We start from the raw sequence: 23,673 nt of genomic DNA, 5'->3' as shown, positions 1-23,673 counted from the left end.
TGACATATATGGTAAAACTATATTTACAAAAGCAGCAATAACACAAAAAACACTAAATGAAAAACATTCATAGTGTCACGACTACGGACTTACGGGGGAAGGAAGCGCAGAGGTCTGACATGTTGGGACGGGGTTTTATTCATAAACAAACAAATACAAATAAACAATGGCGCGGTGGCCAAAAACGGGAAATAAAAGGGAAAAACACAAACTAACCCGTAGGCGTGTGGCGATTGCCAGAACTCAAAACACATAGAAAACAAAACCAGGTCAAGTTCGTGCAGAGTCCACGAAAATGCCAGAGACCCAGAGCGGGCGGAAACTTCCGGCATTTATGGGGCGTCAGGATTGGATTCAGGTGTGTAGCCCAGCTGCAGGCAATCCTGACACATAGTGTTTCATTGGACCCAGTTTTCCTCAAAGGAGAAAGCACCAGTAGTCGCAAATTCTGTTATCTTATCAAATAAAAAAAATGATAAAAAATACTGCATGTATTATTTTCACTTTTATGCTACGTATTAAAGAACTAGGACAGTGTGTTGATTTTTTTGTGTGTATATGTGTATTGAATGTTTGATCACCCAGACCGGATGTGTTCAGTAAAGTACCGTAATTTAGCGGTAATATGCTAACTCTACATAACATACTTATCCACTTAAATCATTAAACACTAAATGTTGTTTACTCACCCGTCAGATTTTCAAATGCTACTCTGAAGAAACTGAGTTCTGGTGGGGGTGGCGGCATATATGCAGATATGACTTTTGTGGCATATTTTGAACAACAAACTACAATAACTAAAACAAAATAAGAATAAAATACATTTACATTATTACTTATCTTACAAAGCCACAGGAAACTGCAATGTATGTTTTTGAGTCCGTTGGTTCTGGACATGAGGAGCAAGCTCCTCTGGTTGTTTATGACAGTGAACAAACTGTTGTCCACTATGGACAATGTTAGGTGTCCTCTGCACAGAATCCTGAGCGTCCAGCTCCATGCCAACCACGGCGACGGGCCTCCTGGTTACTGTCCTGGATGAGTCCTTCTTTGCTGTGCTGCTCCCCCAGCACCCCACACTGAAGAGGACGCTAGCTAGCTGTTGGTTTGCCTCACCAGACACCTGTACTCTTCTTCCTGGTCATCCCTGATACACCCCATGTGCAAATGTCTGAATGTGACATGATTCGGAGAAGTCTGAGGTGTGCAGGTTGAAGAGGAGAGAAGAGAGCACAGTTTTCTCTAAAAATGATATTCCTGACAGGGGTTATTCTTTCACAAAATACTGTATAAGCAAAAGCCAAAAAATAGGATTTACTGAAAATAAGGTTGTCGCTCACTTGCTGAACCTGAAACTAAAACTAAACAGAAAGACACAGTACAGGCCAACAGTCTGGACACCTTCTCATTCAATTACGTTGGTAGAGTCTCACTGAAGGCACCAAAACTATGAATGAACACGTGTGGAGTTCTGTACTTAACAAAAAAAGGTGAAATAAGTGAAAACATGTTTTATATTCTAGTTTCTTTGCTCTGATTACTGCTTTACACACTCTTGGCATTCTCTCGATGAGCTACAAGAGGTCGTCACCTGAAATGCTTCTCCAACAGTCTTGAAGGAGTTCCCAGAGGTGTTTAGCACTTGTTGGTCCAGCTCACCCCAAACCATCTGGATTGGGTTCAGGTCCAGTGACTGTGGAGGCCACGTCTCCACTTTTTGTTAAGTACATAATTCCACATGTGTTCATTCATAGTTTTGATGCCTTCATTGAGAATCTACAATGTGAATGGTCATGAAGATAAAGAAAAGACATTGAATGAGAAGGTGTGTCCAGATGTTTGGACTGTACTGTATATTAAAATAATATCAAATTGCATGAGCTCCCAAACACAACGGACAATTGATATTATGGGGAAAGCAAGGAGAATGCTTAAATGTACTGGGGCACAAGTGAGACCAGTCAGGGCATTTGATGAAGACAAGACAAGACACAGAACTCAGTGCAGTTCGAGCCTCTTTCCCATCTGGAAAAGAATTGAGAATTTTATCCTTTTAACCAGTACTTTCACCAGTATGGGTAATTCAGGTCTGGCCTGCCTCATTTGGGCATAGGCTCCAATCCACCCCCTACAACTTCTCAGTTTGAAGACTTGGATCGTCATATGTCACAGGACGAGGTTTCCAGTGGCAGCCCAAGGAGGAGCACCCAAGCAGACATGGGAACAAATGAAATGCTTTGGAAAGAACACACAGACTGAATCCCACGCAAGGTGGAGCATCTTATGTGACAGCATAACGTGACTCTACACACCACATTAGACCATAAGTCAGCTTCAAAGATGTACAGTTTGAAGGCACTTGGTCTGAACTGTTCTATGTAAAGTTTAAAGTTAAACAGGAATGTATACCCCTACTCAGTTCTTTATATTATGCTTTATGCAGATAACGTGGCTCATCATTAGGACGCAATATACTGGTTTAGAACACAATGTTGAATAATTGTGTACTGTAATGCTTTCAACAGTCTTTAGTTGTATCTATAACTATTTCCCAAAGTTAATCACTTAAAATAAATTCAAACATTAATTCAGATGCAATTAACTTTTCTTCTCTCTCACTCTGCCTCAGCCCCCCTCCTCAATCACTACAATAGTGGTCCAGGTAGAGTGTACCAATCAGCTGGTTGGAACGGTAATTCTTCATGAAGTGCGTATTGTGGTGAGAGACCGCAATGATAACACACCAGTTTTCCAACAGTCTCGATACTACGTGACTGTAAATGAGGTAAGCTTGTCGCATTTCTGTCTGTAACACTGCAGTGATGCCCATTACATGCTCTTGCAGCCCTGGAAGGGGGTCCCTCTCTGAATTACTCCTTCCCAGGGTCTCTTCCATTTTGTTCTGTCCAAGTTGAAGGGGTGTCAAGAGTACTGGCTATAAAGTCCATTGAGACATACTTTGGTCTTTGCTTTCGGTCTAACTTGACTTTTGGACTATCTCCATTTTCAAAACACAATGGTCATGATATTTTTGGCTCATACAATTCAATAAGGCCCACTATTTCACACAGATATAGATACTACTGACAACATTGAGAGACATTCACAAAGAGACAATGGAGATAAAATAATGCTTAGAAATATGCTTCCCATTTATTAACGCACTTCACTGGAAGTGCGTTATGTGATTCCGCTTGCACTTGCCAGTGAGCAGACGAGCTCCTTTATTCTGCACCAATTGCAGATGGATCAATACCATAATATAATGAATTACAGTAATCCAGACATTAGGAAATAAATGAGAGGATTACACACTCCAAATGTCCAGGTGGTAAATAACCTTTGACCTTGGATATAGTCCTGTTGGATATAACCTGTTGTTATTCTTGAGCTCACTTATCAAATTTAAAAGCGCTTAGCGTGGAGCAAGATTTTGTACAGATGGTTTGATAGGTTGGGACAAGGGACCCAAAAATGCAGTGGAATCATCACACTTATTATGGCAGAATAGAATCACTTCAATCTTGTTGTCATTTAGATTTAAATTTAAACTCATGCAGGCTTTAATCTCATTTAAGCACTCTATGAGGGGTTTTAATGTTATATACATCTGGACATCAGCTGTGTAGCAGAGAAAAGCAGTGGCAGTGCCCAGTGGCAATATGTAAAATAAAAATAAAATTGACCTAATATTGACCCTTGGGTAACCCCAGGGGTGAGAATCATGACCCTTTCTTATTCATTTTTCACTGCTGTCTTGTTGCATCATCCACATGATTTTGTGTTATGTTATTGATGTTATAGGGTTATTTATTGTTCATTCATTCTTTATTTCCCAGCTCACGCCAGTTGGAACAACAATTTTTAGTGGATTTTCAGGCAGCAATGGAGCAATAGATATTGATGATGGACCAAACGGACAGGTTGAATATGGCATCCAGTATAACTCAAATGACCCGGTATGACCTGTGTGCAGCTTCATACATAAAAATGAATTTGTATTACTAAACCACTGACATGTAAAGGTTTCTGGGATTACGGGTGGAAGGGTCAAGTGTGGGAACAAAGGCTAGCCTATCTGGTCTGGTTCCAAAGAAGAGCTACAAAAGAATATTCAACATTGAAAACACATACAAATGACGGGCAAGGACTAGACATAATACACTACTCTTATACACATACTAGCAAACCAAAACACCAAACCGGAGTTCCCCTCCAGAGCCAGATCCTGACAGAAAAATCTGCTTTGCCATGCGGTTGGAATCTCATTCCAATTGAGTGTTATGGGATGTTCCCTTTTCACAACTGGACTTCATAGTGTACTATACTACAGGGCACCTTTGGGCCCTGGGCTAGAGCAGTCTGCATGTAATGGACCTACACAAATAGTTTGCTGTTGGTTTTATGAATAATTATGTATAGTTTTGTATTGTTTTCACTATTTTCAAATAGTTACTTAGCATGGAGCTTGTTCCATAGTGTAAGCTAAGACATCTTTAGGATTTACCTAAATAAATAGTTAACACTTTTTGATTATAAATGTAGATAATCCAGAATGAGGAAGCAGTGTGTCTGAACAGTACGTGATCAAGCTCCTCCTATTTTGAAAATGAAAACATTTTTAAAGATTGTGTTCTGGGTAACGAAAATAGTTATAGTTAAGAAAAGTTAAGAAAATATGTTCGTTTGATTCTTTTCATCAAGAAACAGATAACTACTAAGCAATCTTTCTTATTTCATCTGTTGAGAACACGTTTGACCTTAAATTAGCAAAACCTGAAGATATATCATTATGCTCTGTTAAGAGATGAGATAAGATAGACCTTTATTAGTCCCACTAATTCAGTAAACCATCCACTAAAAATGTGTTTGGAATACCTATCATTTTTCTATTCCTCAGCTTTCCAACAGAACAGTGCGTGTCTCCAACACGCTATCAGGAACCATTGTCCTGGCTGAGAGGTTAAATTATGAGGAAAGGACACGGTACTTGGTCATCATTCAAGCCAATGTAAGAGCTCTATTTAAATTACTATTTCATTGTGGCTACAATAATGTACAATATCAAAACATGTAAAAATCCCACCCATTTGCCCAAAAGCAGATTCCAACTTGACGGTTGATGGGTTGACATCAGAGATTGTATTGAACTTGTTAGTTCAACTCCATTAATTTTTAGCAATTTATTAAAGCCCCCATATTATGAAAAACTTGATTTGCTTTTATATCGGTCTTTGTGGTCCCTAAAACTGTATCTGAAGTCTCTTTCCAAAATTCATCCTTGGTGCAGAATTACGGCCACTTTGATCCAGTCCCACAATGAGATTTCCCCAGGACACGCACCAAAGACAAACAACGTGGGCTCAGCTACAGGGAATTTAAGATGTTAAGATGACCAGTGGTGATGGGGCAGTGGTGGCCTAGCAGTTAAGGTGCCACTGAGCAAAGCACCGTCCCCACACACTGCTCCCCGGGTGCCTGTCATGGTGCCCACTGCTCACTCAGGGTGATGGTTAAATGCAGAGGACAAATTTCACTGTGTGCACTGTGTGCTGTGCTGCTGTGTATCACATGTGACAATCACTTCACTTTACTTTACCATTTCTTTTATTCAGAATTGAAGTAGAAGTAGAAGTTGAGCTTTATTGTCCTTTCAGCTATATACGTGTTAGACAGTACATAGTGAAACGGAATAACTGGAACGTGATGCTACATGTAACATTTGAACGATTAGACAGTTACATACTGACATAAAGTTCCACACAGATACACTGGGCTATGTAAAGTGCAATGTTAATGCACTTTAATGATAGTGATAACTGGGAAGAGGGAGGGGAGGCAGTGAGTTGTTCTATTTGTTGTGTGTAGTGGTGGTCTAGGAATGGTTATCCCATGATGAAGGTACCATGACCACACACTGCTCCCCAGGTGCCTATCATGACTCCTCAGTAAGAGTGAATGGTTAAACATGAAGTTCATGTTATGTTCTGTCACCGTGTGTTGTGCTTGCAGTGTATCACAATGACAATCACTTCAATTTTACTTATCGTAAATTCACGACTATAGAGCGCACCTGTATATAGGCCACACCTACTAATTTATAAAAGAAAATATTCAATTGTACAGTTGAGGAGGGAGAATAATTGCAGTGGTTGCCTTTACATTTAAGGAATTTGGCAGACGCCCGTATCCAGAGCAACTTACAACTTGCTTCCATGTTACCATGGATGAAGTGATCAGTTCTGGTTCATTAGGACCCCCAACTATGAATACAATCTTTTTATTCACTCTGTTCTAGTTTCTATACAGAAGAAGGTTACAAGTTCATCTAAATACTCTCTAAAGAGGAAGGTCTTGAGATGCCATGTGAAGGTGCTCAGTGACTGAGCTGTTCTGACCTCGAGGGGAAGTTCATTCCACCACCGAGGGGCCAAGACGGAGAAGAGTCTAGATGAATGTTTTCCTTTTACCTTCAGAGATGGAGGGACCAGGCGAGCAGTACTGGAGGCTCGGAGTAGACGAGGTGCAGTGCGAGGTGTAATAAGGGCTGTGAGGTAGGATGGTGCTGCTCCATGTTTGGCTTTGTAGGCCAGCATCAGTATTTTGAACCTGATGCGTGCAGCTACTGGGAGCCGGTGGAGGGAACGTAGCAGAGGGGTGGTGTGGAGAACTTGGGAAGGTTGAAGATTAGTCTGCTGCATTTTGTATGAGTTGAAGAGGTCGGAGAGTACATAGTGGTAGACCAGCTAGAAGGGAGTTGCAGTAGTCCAGTCGTGAGATTACTAAGGACTGAACCAGTAGTTGGGTGGCCTGGGTTGACAGATAAGGGCGGATTCGTCTGATATTGTAGAGAAGGAATCTACATGAGCGGGAAATGTTGCTGATGTGAGTCGAGAAGGAGAGTTGGTTGTCTATTGTTACTCCAAGGTTGAGGGCTGTTGCAGAAGGAGAGAGCTGTGAGTTGTCTAGGTAAATAGCAAGATCCTGATGTGGTGAAGAATCTGCTGGAATGAATATTAGTTCAGTTTTGGTGGGATTGAGTTGGAGGTGATGGGCTGCCATCCAAGACGAGATGTCGGTTAGACATGCAGAGATTTTGGAAGTAGCATGTAGATCAGAAGGAGGAGCCACAGGTGAGGGAGGAGCAACGGGGAGTTGGAGGTGACAAAAAGAAAACATAATGGAGCCAACTCAGTTCAGAACAATAAACACAAACATTAAATGATCAATTCATCTGAGGGAAACCTGACAGTTTAAAGAAGCCCAATTAGTTTATACTTCAAATTTATACTTCACTCTTTGCTGTTGCAGTTTTCATGTCAACTATAATTGGTAATTCCACTTTACCTATTAATGAAAGCATTTGAGGAGACATAAAGTCTCCAAATATCTTATCCTAACCTAATCCTAGTGATTTGCCCATCATTAGGATCGTGCTCCGTATCCCGGCAGCCGTCGAACAGCAACCATGACGATGACCCTGGATGTGTTGGATGGTGATGACCTGGGCCCTATGTTTCTACCCTGTGTTCTGGTTAGCAACACCCAGGACTGTAGCCCTGTCAACTACCGTGCAGCCATCAAGGAGCTTACAGATCCAGTAAGAAGCACATCTCTGCCGTCAGAAGGGGTTCAAGTTTAGCAGCTTGTCCCCTGCAATAGTGCAGTACACAGCCACATGAACGTCTGCACTGCTGATAAAGAAGCCTGGACAAAATACTTCGCAGTACAGAGAATCAGAGAGCTTTAATTCATCTGTTGATGTTGTTGGCCTTCCTGCTGGCAAACAACATTAAAATGAACTTTATTCTGGGTTTTGCGGACACCTACAATCTGTTCTCTTATGTTGTTATTCCATGTGAAAATACAGATTAACATCACATTATTCATTCCACTTGCTTCATTTTTTGAATTAATATTATGCTTACAAGCAATTTGACTGAGACAATATCTCCATTTTTTCAGAATAAATTGAACCCCCTGAACGTGACTCCACCCATTAGGTCCATTGATCAAGACCGGAACATTCAGCCCCCATCTGACAGGCCAAAAATTCTATTCTCCATTTTAGTCGGTCAGTTCTTTTCCCTTTAACACATACACAGTACAGCACATGGCTGGGATCCACTACAGGTCAGTGTGCAGGTTTTGGCCCACTCTTATGTTTTAGGAAACATCTAAACTGCATTTTCACATTAAAAATGCATGGAAAAATAAGAGTTTTTACATATTTAAACATGTGGTGCTGAAGGTTGGACAATATCTTTTAACTTTAAAAATGTTGTTAGTTATCATGATTGACAAGATATGGAAGATTCACTTTCCAAGGGGCTCAGTGAATCAGGGCAGCCTCTTGTTTTCTAATGGGTTCATTTGGTAAAGAGCAGAATGTTTATTTGTTTATTAATTCATGTCAATCAATCATAGGGTGGGCCCAAACCTCTGGCCTGTAGTGTACATAGTACAATTCACCAGTATCTCTCTCTCTCTCTCTCTCTCTCTCTGTCAACCTTTACCATCTGTCCCAGGTCAGCCGACTGCCTATAGGGACTACTTCTTCCTGAACCAGAGCACTGCTGAGCTTCGTCTGCTCCAGCCAGTGAGACGAGACTTGTACCAGTCCTTCAGTCTTGTCATTAAAGTAACTACACACTCTACTTGGCTTCATTTCATGTGTACTACTAATCTGTCACTGTACTTCTGCTTGCTCTGTATACAGTGCTTATGTGCTTTCTAGTTGTTTTTTTTAATACATTTTGCGAAACCTCAAGTATCAATATGTGGTGTTTTATGTAGAATTATGAGGGGAAATGATTTAATCCATTTTAAAATGAGGCTGTAACAGGACAAAATGTGGAAGAAGTGATGTTTTTTCTTTCTGGATGCACTGTAATGAAAGCCCTTCTTATAAGCCATTTAACATTGACAGTAACTTCACGTTCACTTCACTTTCACTTATGGACCCTTCCTTTGACTACATCCATCCAAAAATATATTGACCTAGTAAAAGTGAAGTGATTGTGAAACACAGCACACGGTCACACATCGAAATGTGTCCTCTGCTTTTAACCATCACCCTTGGTGAGCAGTGGGCAGCCGTGACAGGGGCCCGGGGAGCAGTGTGTGGGGACGGTGCTTTGCTCAGTTTGGGGCACTTCACTCAGTTGGCGATTTGGGATTCGAACCGGCAACGTTCTGATTACTGGCTCATTTCCTTAGGCCACCACTGCCCCAGAAACCTAACTGTAAAAAAAGGCCAACCCCCAGACTATGTTACTGTTAATGTATGTATGAATGTTGAGGGGTAGTCTATACACTTTCTCTGATTGTATTTTAGTATTGGTTGTTTCACACCCTGCACGTCATTTATGATTTTTTTTATTTATTTGCAGGCAGAGCAGGACAATGGCCACCCTCTCCCAGCTTTTGCTAACCTGTACATTGAGGTTTTAGATGAGAACAACCTGGCACCATACTTCCAGCGGACATTTTACCAGGGCTACGTCAGTGAGGCATCTCCAGTGGGTACCACCATTTCTGCTAGTGCCAACCTAACTGGCCCATTGGGCATCATTGCCCTTGACAGTGATATTGAGGAGGTGAGAGACTGTATAGTGTTTATCTCCTCTTTATTAACCTCTTCTATTATGAATGGCATACAAGTGTTGGACAAGTTAAAAAGGTTAATTGCCATGAAATGTTACATGGAATATCTGTGAAGGTTCTCAGTCATCCAGGTCATGGTTATCTCAAAAAAAGTTATTTCACTGGCATGGAGCATAATTACATCCCTGCTGGTATATGTAATATGTTATACATTTTTACTATGTTAATATTAATAATTGTATATAAGTGTTACAGATTTCCATATGCCATAAAATGGCATTTTAACCCATTGTAACTGCTTGACTAAATGATCTCAGGTTTATTCTAAATGTTTGCTTTGCTATATTATGCATATGTGAAAAAGTGCTGTGCTTATTTCAGTTTTGATTCAGAATTTGAACTGGTGACAAAGCAAAGCCTCAAAAACTTGTAATGATGATGTAGGGGTAATTTTCATTTTTAAAAATTATCTATCAGAGTTTGAAGATTTAACTAAAAAATCAGTAAGTGAATTAATTTTTATTTTTTAAATCTCTTCTCTAGCTGGCACCTGGAGCTGTACCTGTACGTATCATGGAGTATTGTGTGTGTCCTCTTTGTTGCTTTATTCTGTTTACATGACATCATGTGCAAGATTTCAAGAAATTATGTTATTATTGGACTCTGTCCAAATCAAATCTGCGATTCTTAACTAGAGGTGGAAAATGACCTGAAAAAATGATCTACTCAGGTAAAAGTAAACATGTAAAAATCTTGCGTAAAAATAAAAAATTACTTTATTTATAATTTACTTTGAGTAAAAGTTACTTTAAATTACATGATGTAAAAAAAGGACTAGTCCTAAATCCAATACAGCTTTTATGTGGTAAAAATGTACAAACTATGTTCTGACAATAAAAAAGTACCAACTTCTGAATAGTTTGGTCCAATTCAAACGTTACAATTAAAAAAGAGAAAATAAAGCAAAAATCAAAGTATCCAAAACTATGAAATTGTTCAACAATTCCTTATTACCAAACTGTTTTTGTTCTTTCTATATCGAACATAAATCATATCTGTTGTCTTTACTGACTGCTGATATAACATGAAATAAAGCACCCTGCCCCACAGAATACTACAGTATTAGACTGTAAAACTCTAGTTCATTTGAACGAAAAGCATGTACAGTGCATCCTCAAAGTAATCACAGCGCATCACTTATTCCACATTTTGTTACGTTGCAGCCTTATTCCAAAATTGATTAAATTAATTTTTTTCTCAGAATTCTACTCACAACACCCCAAAATAACAATGTGAAAAAGTTTACTTGTATAAAAAAATGCATCACATGCATTCACAGCCTTTGCCATAAAACTCAAAATTGAGTTTAGGTGCATCCTGTTTGTGTTATGCATCCATATTGGTTACAACCAGAGCTTATATTTAATATTTAATACCAATTTTAGAAGAAACAAGGGTTTCTAAAAATGGTACAAATACAATGCATCTGGAAATCACCTTTTCCACATTTTGTTATGTTACAGGCTTATTCCAAAGTGGAATAAAATATTTTTCCTCAGAATTCTACACACAACACCTTATAATTACAAAATGAAAAAGTGTACTTGAGGTCCACCTGCGGAAAAAACTGTTGATTGGACCTGATTTGGAACGACACACACTTGTCTATATAAGGTCCACAGTTCATGTCAGGACCGGTCAGCAAGAACCCAATGGTCAGCTGAGAACCATATCTGCAGCAATCCACTAATCAGGCCAGTATGGTAGAGTGGCCATATGGAAACCTAGTCTTGATAGAGGGAAAGATGACTAAAGCAATGTAGATTTCCTGAATGAAAACCCGCTCCAGAGTGCTCTTGAACTGGGGCGATGGTTCATCTTTCATCAGGACAATGAGCCCAAGCACACAGACAAGATATCAAAGGAGTGGCTTCAGGACAACTGAACGTCCTTGAAGCCCAGACTTGAATCTGATTGAACACCTCTGGAGATATCTTAAAATGGTTGTGCACCGACACTTCCCATCCAACCTCATGGAGCTTGAGAGATGCTACAAAGAGGAATGGGCCAAATGGTGGCATCATATTCTTTAATAAATTTGGCCAAAACCTCAAGTCAAGTTTTTTCACAAGGTCATTATTGGGTGTTGTGTGTAGAATTCTAAGAAAAAATGCTTTTAATCCAATCCATAAGATCTATAAAATGTTTGTGATTAAAGAGTGCATTAAAATATTTGCACTGGCCTGTTTACTAGAAATACTGTTCCTGTGTTCAAGGCCTTGAATAAATGGAATTATTAAATTAGCTAGGTGCACTGTATAGGCTATTCTACTTTCATGCTGCAGGCTGTAAAAGGCTACAGGCACTCAGCATTAAAAAACTGATGCTAATTATCTGGACAACATTCTCTAACTGCAGTCAATGACGTGAACAATTCCCGGATATATTGCGTTTTGCCCAGATACAATACTGCTATTTTCTGATTGGCTGTTGTGTTGTGTTGTGTTTTTTTTCAGTAACAGGCTTCCAAATGTAGTGAAATAAAATACTTGGTTAAAAATGTACTGCAGTAAAAGTAAAATGACCAATTTCAAAAACAGCTTAGATGACAAATTACTCTAAAAAACTACTCAATTACAGTAATGTAAGTAAATGTAATTCGTTACATTCCACCTCTGAATCTTCCATGCCACCTCAGCCTCCTTACCTGAACCCTATTTAAACCTGTGAGTGAGCAGGATATTTGCATAACTGAATAATAAGACTTAGTTACTCACTAGTTATTTCTTTCTAACACTAATTGTGACTCAGTTAAATGAATGTCGCCACAACTGCAACTAAAGTTAATCTGCAAGAGTTTAGAAACACTGGATCTTTGGTGGTTGAGCACTCCTGGGGAGGGTGACAGTGGTCTTTAATTACATCTATTTAAAACAAATGGAAAACAATGAAAAAATTGTTGAATTGGCATTCCTGGTCATTCTTAATCCCCATCTCAATAATCCAGTATCCTGCTATGCCCTGTATTTTTGTCACTCTTGATTGAGGGCACAAGACACAAGTGGGTCAGAGGGCCAAACTGAAGTAAGGTTGCTCTCACAAGGCAGGTCATAATAATGGACCAACACATATGAATAACAAGCAGTGGAATCAACAGGTGGTTGGACATACACACAGGACATAAACATGGCACCAGAACCAGAAAAAATTATGTCATATTGAACCACAGATATATGACAATATATGAATATTAGAAAAGAAGGTCAGAATGTAAGTTCTATGGGATTCAGAAACAATCACCACTAAATTATTCTGCTTCAAAAGTTGCAGTCTAAACTAAACTGTGAAACTACAGTTTTTTTTTTGTGCAAATTTGTGTTTCTGTGTCTATCTGTAGACTAAGGACCCTCAATTGAAGATAACCCTGAACAACCTGACCTCCATTTTCAGTTTAACAACCAGTGGGATCACACGGTTTCTCACATTATTGCAGCCATTGGACAGAGAGAAACAGTTCACCTACACGTTTACGGTAAAGCCATTTTCATTTCCTCATCTTTATTTGGTTTGCTGTATCAAGCACAGTCTCAAGAGCATATAGGAGATTCCAGGAGACAGGCAGTTAGTCTATAAGAAGTGGACAGTGATCTCTACACGAGATCACTTTCCTCTACACGAGATCACTTGATGAGGTCATTTCCTCACATGGATTATCCTACCACTGCTATGCTGATAACACACAACTCCTCTTCTCCTTTCCTCCCTCTGATCTACATGCTGCTTCCAAAATCTCTGCATGTCTAACCGACATCTCGTCTTGGATGGCAGCCCATCACCTCCAACTCAATCCCACCAAAACTGAACTAATATTCATTCCAGCAGATTCTTCACCACATCAGGATCTTGCTATTTACCTGGACAACTCACAGCTCTCTCCTTCAGCAACAGCCCGCAACCTGGGAGTAACAATAGACAACCAACTCTCCTTCTCGACTCACATCAGCAACCTTTCCCGCTCATGTAGATTCCTTCTCTACAATATCAGACGAATCCGCCCTTACCTGTCAACCCAGGCCACCAGATCCTGGTTCAGTCCTTAGTAATCTCACGACTGGACTACTGTAACTACCTTCTAGCTGGTCTACCACTATGTACCATCCGACCTCTTCAACTCATACAAAATGCAGCAGCACGGCTGATCTTCAACCTTCCCAAGTTCTCCACACCACCCCTCTGCTACGTTCCCTCCACTGACTCCCAGTAGCTGCACCATCAGGTTCAAAATACTGATGCTGGCCTACAAAGCCAAACATGGAGCAGCACCATCCTACCTCACAGCCCTTATTACACCTCGCACTGCACCTGGTATACTCCGAGCCTCCAGTACTGCTCGCCTGGTCCCTCCATCTCTGAAGGTAAAAGGAAGACGCTCATCTAGACTCTTCTCCGTCTTGGCCCCTCGGTGGTGGAATGAACTTCCAGCTCAGTCACTGAGCACCTTCAAACGACAGCTCAAGACCTTCCTCTTTAAATTGTAATTTTCTTGTTGTCGAACTTTGTGTACAGAATCTACAACAGAGTGAATAAAATAGATGTATTCATATTTGGGGGTCCTAGTGAACCAGAATTGATCTCTTCATCGATGGTAACTTGAAAGCACGTTGTAAGTCGCTCTGGATAAGGGCGTCTGCCAAATGCCGTAAATGTAAATGTAAATGGACAGGGGCAGTGTAAGGTCCTTAACTCATTAGTAGGACCGGTATTTGCACCAAGGAGGATCAGGATGAGACCTGCCATAGATCACCTACAAGGTGACCTCCTGGCATGAATGTTTCTGACCAAACCATTAGAAACAGACTTCATGTGGGTGGCTTCAGGAGGGACACATAGACCTGTAGAGGATAGAATATGGCACCCTGATCACCATTAGGTGTTGGATGAAATCAATTATTCAATTGTTCCTCCCTTCGCTGGTGTTTCTCATGTTGCATGATAATGAACAGCCTCAGGTGGTAAGAGTAGGAAGGCAGTTCCAGGAGGATGAAGAAAGTGACACCATTAAGCGACGGGGTTACTGCATTTCGTGCCAACAGAATTTGGGTGTTGGGCCCTCAGTGCGGGCCCTCAGTGCGGCTTGTGTGTTTACATCTACACGGAATGGTGCCACAACTCTGTGCTAGTCTCTAGCTACTGTTCATGGATGGTGGAGTATGTGACTATGCAACCACGGGAAATCACACCAGTGTTTGTAATAGGAGTGGACATTCCACCCAGCTCCAATGTGAAGGAGGCGCTCTACGTGCTGTATAGTATTCAACAATTAGACTCTCAAGTAAGTTCTTCCTAAATTCCATCAACATGTGGACAACTAGAGGCAGAGCCCCGCCCCATCTCGGACAATCAGACCACATCACTGTTATGCCAATTCCAGCATACAGATCGCTCATCAGATGCACAAAATCGGGTCTGAAGCAGGTGAGAACCTGGCCGGCAGGAGCCATCTCAGCTTATCAAGACTGTTTTGAGGGAACTGACTGGCAAATATTCAGGCTGCAACCAATGGTGACAACCATTTGCGTTGTTTCCGTGTAACCGGGTGGGAGAAATCCTGGGTGTGACTACTGTAGTTTTCTGTATCTAATTAGTTACTTGTGTTCATGTATTACCTCCCTTTTGTCAAAAAAATAAATGTTGATTGGTTTAACCAAATTCTTTCATTACACCGATTATAACTGCGCCTGTGTGGTGGATTATTGGAATGATAATTTTTTCATGGTAAACAGGAACATCACTTGGTAGAGACCAGTTCCCTGCTTGTTTAGGCTACTTGAGTGTAACTCCATGGTAGATGTCAGGATCCGGTCTGGAAGGGGCTGTGTCTGATTGTATAAAGCTGCCCAGTTTGTCTCTGTTCGCTGTCGGGTCATGGTTACTTGATGTTCCCCTGTCCTGTTCACCATGTATTAAACCCCTGTTTCATAACATTGTGTCCTTCTTCCTCGCCATGTCCAGCCAGCGTGACAGTAGATCATAGCACTAGGCCAGAAAGGGGTTACAGGAGGATAAAGGAGGTAAAGACAGTCTGGGCATTGGAGAACCAGTGCAAGATCTTCAGGGAGCTACACAGAAATGAGATGGGTTGGGAGATAAGGGTGCAGTAGCTGCCAATTCATCTAGTGTGCATTCAGGCCATGTCACTAACAGTCATGTCACCGTGCAGCCTATAATATTTACTTTATAGTTGATCTCTTTTAATATGTGGTTTAAAAAGATTCTACATTTATGGTTATATTACCTTACCAGTGTCCATTATTTTGATTAATTTAGTAAATGGAATGTTTCAAGACTAGAAATCATGGACATTTATCGTTTAAGAGAATTGTTGTTCCCTTTCTAGGTGCAGGAGGAACACTACATCAGGACAAGTGCTGTAGATCAGAAAAAAAAACGTAGAATGGCCAACCTGGAGTATTTGTTCTATATATACTCTAATAATACCTCTAATAATCAATACTTGTAGAAGAAGGGAGAAAGCAACAGAAATACTAAAAGCGCCTTTACTTTGATAAATTGTTGGGATAACCTGTTGTGTACCCACCACTATTCCATTGATCTGTTCACAGATGGTTGCATCCGATGGTGTTCAGCAGAGTATGCCTGTAACAGTGAGCATATTGGTCATTGATGCCAATGACAACACGCCAATGTTCTCCCAGGTTTCCTACAGTGTTGAGGTGTTCACGAATATGCAGCCTGGAGAGACTGTATTACAGGTGCACCAGCTGTCTTTTTTCATATTTATCATGTTATGTCATTTTACAGCTTCTCACAGTTCACTATATAGTAGGGGTGTAAACCGCACTTTTTGACTCACATTATTACACTCACATTATTTTCTCACATTATTACAAAAGCTTGGGTAACAAATCTGCAAAAAAGAGAAAACAAGAAGCAATACATATCAGTATTTTTATACTGTTCAGTCACACACATTAATGTGTTTCTGTTTCTTTTTTTATTAAGCTGTCTGCTCACGATGCTGATGAAGGGTTAAATGGTGAAGTCACATACTCAATCTTGGCTGGTGAACAGGGTGATTTTGTCATCAATAATCGCACGGGTCGCATCACCATAGCACCAGGCATTACACTGACCGTAGGGCGCTCGTATACCCTAACAGTCAAAGCTTCCGACAATGCCCTAGAAGCTGACAGAAGGTATGGTTCATTCATTTAATCAGAAACCCATGCATTTATTAACTCACTTTCTCACTGTAGGAGCTCTATCACCACTGTGTACATTGAAGTTTTACCTCCGAACAATCAAAGTCCACCACGGTTCCCCTTGCAGACGTATAGCTTGGAAATCAGTGAGGCCATGAGAATCGGAGCCATCCTGCTAAATCTGCAGGTGTGTGTGGACAGGGGAGGTTGCTGAGTAACTCAATAATTCTTATTTTACCATGACAATATTGCTGTATTTGTATATTTCATCTAGATTTATGTTACAGATGCAAAAAAATGTCACTAAACAGTGAACAATGACTCAATTGTTCTTTATTTGCAGGCCACTGATCGGGAAATGGACCCAATCACTTACCAGATTGTGAGTGGAGATGTGCAGCAGGTCTTTAATCTCTCCAGAACGTAAGCTTTGTGAATACCACCTCTATGGAAAATTTGTCAAATTTGTGTTAATAATCCAACATTTGCTGTTCTGTTAGATTTTCAGTAGCATGTAAATATACAATTTTGCCATTGCATCAATAAATGATTCATCCATTTCAGTGCTGCGAGAACATGAAATTCTCTGCTGGCTGTAGTTCTGGCATTAGCTTTGAGTGTGAGCATATCTGCTCTTATGGAATATAAAATCTAAAAAAAAAAATGCTTATAATTTCATTGAATGTGATGTCCAATGGCTAGAGAAAGAAACATAGTGTTATGCATATAATCACATTTCCATAAAAAAGATCAAGTATGGGACTTTACAACCGTGTGTCGTTCTGAAGGCATTTAATTACTACTACAGTTCTGATCGCATTCATTCCGGCATACTGACGTGGCTGCACAATACATAAATAAAGACCAGGTTCTGCTGGGGAGCTGACCCCAGATCTGAGGGGCGCAGCTTTCACTCTCAACCAAACCAACAACAGGCCCACAAGCCAATAAGCCAATCACGATGTCAGGTTGCGCGATTATATGAATACAGAATGATGCGATTTATTATTATGTATACCTGATCTGAAGCGACAAAATATTAAGTCATTCTCTCGAAGTTTAAACATATATAAAACTGTGAGGCTAAATAAGCAGGTGCTGAGCTAAATAAATACAGAACATTTATTATTGCAGGGGGCTTATTACTTTTCGCAGGGTTTTATCCAAACACCACTCCTCAGTTCTCCTTTTTTATTCATCGTTTAAAGCCAAAGCCACCCGTACACCAGCGCAGATTTCTTAAAGCAACACGCACATTGAATGTATGACAGCAAAACAGGACAGAACAGGTGGGAATGGACATGGAGTCGGGCAACATGATACAACAGCATGAGGCAACATGACAAACATCCCATTTATATCCAGCTATTCCTATAAACTACTATATGTAGCACATCTTTATTAAGATGCAGTATTGGGAAATAACATTTGAAGTGATGTAAAGATTTTGATATTTGTAATTTTCTGTGACTTTTAATGATAGATAAGCAAGTGCAGTTGATCATATTACATTGGCATATCTCAATATTCAACTCAATAATGAAAAAGGCTACTAAAGGCATGTAATGATAGGGAAAAGGGGGGGAGTATGCTAAAGATCTATTTGTCTGCTTTATCCACTTTATCCCTGAAGGTCAGAATAAAGTAGCTCAGGTAAACACCAGAAATGGTTCAGATTTAGTTACACATTAGAAATGTGATTTGTCTGGAGTTGAATGTTCTTGTCTATGTGTATTTACTTGTGTTCAGTATAGGGCTACTGCTCCTGGCCAAGCCTTTAGACAGAGAGACAACTGACCAGTATCGACTGATCGTTACAGCATCTGATGGGCATCCGGGAGGAGTAAGTATTTTTAATAAAGTCTAAAATCAAAATTTCAGCTGAGAATAAAAGAGGAAGAGAGGAATAAGGACCGTTATTCTTCTTTGTTTGATGTCACCATTATTAATAGAACATTATTCCTTGTGCAGTCTTTTACAAAATGGATAATACATTGACATTCATTAACTGGAACTTCCAGCCATCATAGTCATTTACAACGGCCTAGCGGTTAAGGAATCGGCCCCGTAATCAGAAGGTTGCCGGTTCTAATCCCTTACTCTAAGTCTCCTTACTCTAATAAAACTTTAGGTGAATCTGTCACAGAAACTTCGACCATAAATTCCTGTCCCTTAAAACGTACAGGGGGTGGCACCTGCTGCTATTTAACCGGATTGATCTTCAGTGTCATGTCTCAAGTCTCAAATGCACTGCAAACATGTACTTCAGAGTGCAATGAACATTTAAATTAATTTACTTGCTTGGATGATAGCCCATTGAGACCTACTGTATGTGATTTGGGGCTATATAAGAAATAAATGTTGTTGTTGTTGATAAAGCTAATAATATTGTCATTTACATAAAATTACTACATGTTGAAAAAAAAAAATTCTTATTTTATGTTAAATGGACTGTTGCTGCAATATTTTTGCAGAAGACTATGCTATTTTTATGGAGCTCGAGAGGGGTCATGTTAGTGAATATTTATTACATTCCTCGCAATCATTAAAAAATGATTCTTCTTTGCAAGCAATATCCTTTGTTATATATTATATAAAGGCAAGAACTTTCTTCCAAATTTTACCCTTTCATGACTTCAGATGAAACAAGATCAAAGCCAGAAGGTCAGAACTGAATGGTGACGCAGTGAGAGAAATCAGCACAGGCCAAATCAAACCATGGAATCAATCAGATAAGAGGAGCAGGTCTGGGAGAATAGTCAAGGCACGCTGGGTTGTACCAGGTTTCAGAAACAGAGTTCAGGAAGAATACAAAAGGCAGAGGTCCGGGGCAAACAGGGTCAATAGCCAATAAAACAATAGTTTTATTATGATGGTCCTCTTCTTTAGTTGCTGGGGTCTGGGATTGAGACATAATGAGACATTTAAATATTTCTCACACCAGACTGTTGCAACAGTTTTCCACCAGCATTTTCATCTTAATCCACTGTCTGATGGCTTTTCTTCCACAATGCATGATGGTCTACAATGTAGGTTACAGCTTCTGAAGAGTGCATAGGTGTGTACCGCTTTGTGCAATGTATAGTAAATATGTATTACTCTCATGTTTACATATACTTTTAGTCACATTAACAAAAAAATAATTCGATTTCATGTCCTGTAATGGTACTGAATGCCTTATTTTAATGGACAAAATAGTTGATTCCAAAGTTGGTTAGTTGAATTATGAGGAGGGTGTTTTGCACAGGTTTACATTAAAGGTCCCATGACATGAACATTTTTACTTTGTGAGATTATTGAACATTAATACGAGTTCCCCTTCCTATCAGTGAATCGAAACGGCGATAGGTGTAAAGAGCGCTTCTATTCTGCGACAGCACAGACGCCCAGATCTGAATTTATGACGTCATACGGGGAAAGGTTACCTCCCATATCTCTTGCTTTGTCTGTCCAGAGAATTTCACACCCCTCCCCCGAGCACAAATGTATTTTATTTGGTTCCGTCACACGAGGCTCTCATTGTGGCCTGTAATTCTGCCACTGTAATTCTGGAAAGAGACTTCAGATACAGTATTAGGGGACCACTATGGGACCTTTAATTCCAGGTAGCATTTTATCATGGTGTGTATTTATCATGTCTAATTTTCTCTGTCACTGCCACCCCGACAGGTTTCCACTGCGACAGTAAGCATTGTGGTGACTGATGTGAATGACAATGACCCCGTTTTTGATCTCACACTGCAAAGGAACTTCACTGTCCAGGAGGAGCAAACAAATGTGTTTGTGGGGCAAGTCAGGGTGCGTTGGCAGTGTTGTGTAGTTTTCCTGTATTCCATTGCTATTTCTCACTGGAAACTGTAGCTGAGGGCTGTGGGGTGGGTGGGCTAAGCACCCTGTGTTTTAGTTTGATCTGTTTTCAATACATGAATAGCTCTGAGCTGATTAATTCAGTGCATTCAACTGAGCCCCTGTGCTTCTCGTGACATATTTATTTGATTCTTCTTCGTAGGCAACAGATTTGGATGCAGGTCAAAATGGTGAGGTGCATTACCGTCTGCTGACAAATATGGCGCTGTTCACAATCAACAGCAATGGGAGCATTTACACTGCTGTCCCACTGGACCGTGAAAAACGCAACATGTATGACCTGATGGTGGAGGCCTCAGATGGTGCTGTAGACCCACGGCGGACAACCATTACTCTCCTGGTTGAAGTCACAGACATAAACGACAATAGTCCTGTCTTCTCCCAAGCTTCGTACATAGTGAATGTTACCGAAAACACCCCTAGTGGGACTGTTATTCTGCAACTCCAAGTAAGTGATGACAACTGCACCGCACATGACACAGCTTATCAAATCTATACACAGTGGTCCATGTACAATATGTAATTATTCATATTCGCTCTCTCTCTGCCGCTTTCAGGCATTTGATGCGGACCTGGACTCCAACGTGACTTACCTTATAAAAACGAAGGCAGCTAGGCAGCTCTTTTCAGTCAATCCGCTGACAGGGGCACTGTCAGTGCTGCAGGCTATGGACTATGAGGTGCTACAGGCAGAGATGGGAGCTGTGTACACCTTCGAAGTAGAGGCACTTGACCAGGGTGGTGTGCTGCCCCCAGGTATTGCCACAGTGACTGTCAGGATCACGGTGAGAGACACCAAACACAGTGTTTATTGAATAGATTCAACTTGCATGAATTGTTAAAATGCAGTTCGGTATGATCAAGCTGAAAACAACATGAACTAATAAAAGTTTAATATCAATGGTATAAATCGTTTGAAGATTTATACTTCCAGGAAAAATGTCTGCTGTGCCTTTACTCACTCAAAACCGGAACAATGTTTACACTTAGATAGTCTCCATGTGGGGTATACACACACAAACAAATAATACATTTATAAGAATTATTTTAGATTATTTAATATGAATATATCATTTATTGTTAATATATTAATTATATTATTATATTATTATTATGATATGTACCATGGCTATAATTACCTTCATACTGTATAGGTACTGTATACGTATATGATCCCGAAGCTCCTCCATCATGTTCCTGATTGCCTTTTATAGACAATTGTATAGTTGAGTCTCCAGCTAAACCTCTAGTACCCACTGCAGTACCCCTTTTCCATGGCAATGTTAGTTCAGCCATGTCTGGCTACAGCAAGGAAATTTGCTTGGGAAAAAGGAGCTGTCTGCTACTCCATTCTCCACTTCAAACCTGACGCCAGTTTCATTTAATTATTAGTGGACTCCCCCTACCTGGAACTCTTGCTGCTTTATTGTATTCTGAAAGTTACATGTAACTTAGACTATGTAATCAAGGGAGTTCCAGTCAGGTTTAAGACCTCACCACAGCACGGAAACAGCCATTATCAAAAGGACTGTCACGTCCATGCGGGCATGACGCGGCGGGTGTACGGAGAGGAGGACGAAGAGTGACGAGGAATGAAGGACGCTATCACCTGACCTCACAAAACAGGGGTTTTAATGGTGAATCACAGGACAGGGGAGACATCCGAGACGTAGACACTGGTGAACATGGAACATAACGTTAAAGACCTGACAGTGAACAGAATCGAACAGGGCAGCTTTATACATTTGACACAGGTGAGAACGATTAGGGAACATTAAACAGGACAACAATGAATCTCCGGTCCGGATCCTTGACCGGAGTAACCCCTTTTCGGACTGGATCGTGACAAGGACAAATTATCTGCATGGAAACATAATTCACCAAAATTAAGGGCCTCATCTCCTACAAGGGCCTCTTGCTCCTGTCTGATGAGTCCCAAACTCCACCCAGCCAACAGCCTGAAAGCAAATCACACATACACCAAACACAGAACACCCAGACCACTCAACAGCCCAAAGGATGTAACCCTAACTTGTACTGTCATTCTGCCCTAGGATATGAATGATTTCTCTCCCTTCTTCACCCAACCACTCTATATGGGCTTGGTGGCTCCAAATGCAGAGAAAGGAACTGTCATCACCACTGTACTGGCCAAGGACCAGGACCCACCGGTGAGTAAATTTACTATTTGAATATCAGATCGTACATCATACAGTTTAACCTACTGTCTTACACCGTGTCACAGTATTCGATGCTTGTAAATGGATACTGCATGGCGATGTGTTTTATACACCTTCGGGAATAATTGATACACCTGAATTCAATAATTAATTGGGTCCAAAAATTTTGTTCATGTACTGTTGTCATTGTTGCTTAATTTTTTCATACCACTCAGTTGAGGAAGTGAGGAGGCGCACATGCTTGAGGTTCTGAACAAAAATATATTTATTTATAACAGAAAACTAAAATGTATGATGGTCTTGTCTCAAAAGAAGAAGCAACAAGACCAAGAAGGCATGTGATGGTTGTCAGGAGCAACCACGAGTGAGGGAGAAAACCAACATATCGAGGGTTCTAATCACTCCTGAACTATGCATTTGTGTCTGGCCCTCAGGGAACAGCTGCCAGTAGGGTGCGATATAGAGTCGATCATGACCAGTCGCCATACAGCGGCAGTCTGTTCGATGTCAATGAGGATTCTGGAAGAATTACCACTAAAGTTAATCTGAATGAAGTGCCTGGCACCACCTTCAAAGTGAGTAGGAAGTTCGTAAGACACCCATTTATGGTTTTTTTATGGTCTGATAGTGTTTCTCACCTGCCAGAATGGGAGACAGCCATTTTGGTTGGTAGTAACCTAGTGGGTAAGACACTCGCCGATGAACCAGAAGATCCTGGTTCAAATCCCACTTACTACCATTGTGTCCCTGAGCAAGACTCTTAACCCTAAATTGCTCCAGGGGGACTGTCCCTGTAA

At 40.6% G+C, this 23,673-nt stretch overlaps 1 protein-coding gene across 3 annotated transcripts in view; it reads left to right on the top strand.

Annotated features, from left to right (window-relative positions):
- LOC114780063 (protocadherin-15-like) overlaps positions 1–23,673 on the top strand; it is a 62,297-nt gene that overhangs the window by 16,470 nt on the left and 22,154 nt on the right. Inside the window, exons 5-23 of one of the 3 annotated variants that reach the window (XM_028967585.1) lie at positions 2,630–2,785; positions 3,840–3,959; positions 4,901–5,011; positions 7,430–7,600; positions 7,966–8,074; positions 8,529–8,641; positions 9,393–9,521; positions 10,150–10,170; positions 13,004–13,138; positions 16,230–16,379; positions 16,630–16,823; positions 16,884–17,016; positions 17,173–17,252; positions 18,579–18,672; positions 20,499–20,627; positions 20,839–21,144; positions 21,254–21,481; positions 22,751–22,867; positions 23,311–23,451. In XM_028967585.1, the coding sequence (XP_028823418.1) occupies positions 2,630–2,785; positions 3,840–3,959; positions 4,901–5,011; positions 7,430–7,600; positions 7,966–8,074; positions 8,529–8,641; positions 9,393–9,521; positions 10,150–10,170; positions 13,004–13,138; positions 16,230–16,379; positions 16,630–16,823; positions 16,884–17,016; positions 17,173–17,252; positions 18,579–18,672; positions 20,499–20,627; positions 20,839–21,144; positions 21,254–21,481; positions 22,751–22,867; positions 23,311–23,451 (2,637 nt within the window). Of the gene's footprint in view, positions 1–2,629; positions 2,786–3,839; positions 3,960–4,900; positions 5,012–7,429; positions 7,601–7,965; positions 8,075–8,528; positions 8,642–9,392; positions 9,600–10,149; positions 10,171–13,003; positions 13,139–16,229; positions 16,380–16,629; positions 16,824–16,883; positions 17,017–17,172; positions 17,253–18,578; positions 18,673–20,498; positions 20,628–20,838; positions 21,145–21,253; positions 21,482–22,750; positions 22,868–23,310; positions 23,452–23,673 lie in introns of all 3 variants that reach the window. The other 2 variants (XM_028967583.1, XM_028967584.1) reach the window with 2 other exon arrangements.

Source organism: Denticeps clupeoides, unplaced genomic scaffold (genome assembly GCF_900700375.1).
Source record: "Denticeps clupeoides unplaced genomic scaffold, fDenClu1.1, whole genome shotgun sequence".
Taxonomy (NCBI): Eukaryota; Metazoa; Chordata; class Actinopteri; order Clupeiformes; family Denticipitidae; genus Denticeps; species Denticeps clupeoides.
This window is presented reverse-complemented; position numbering and strand designations above follow the sequence as displayed.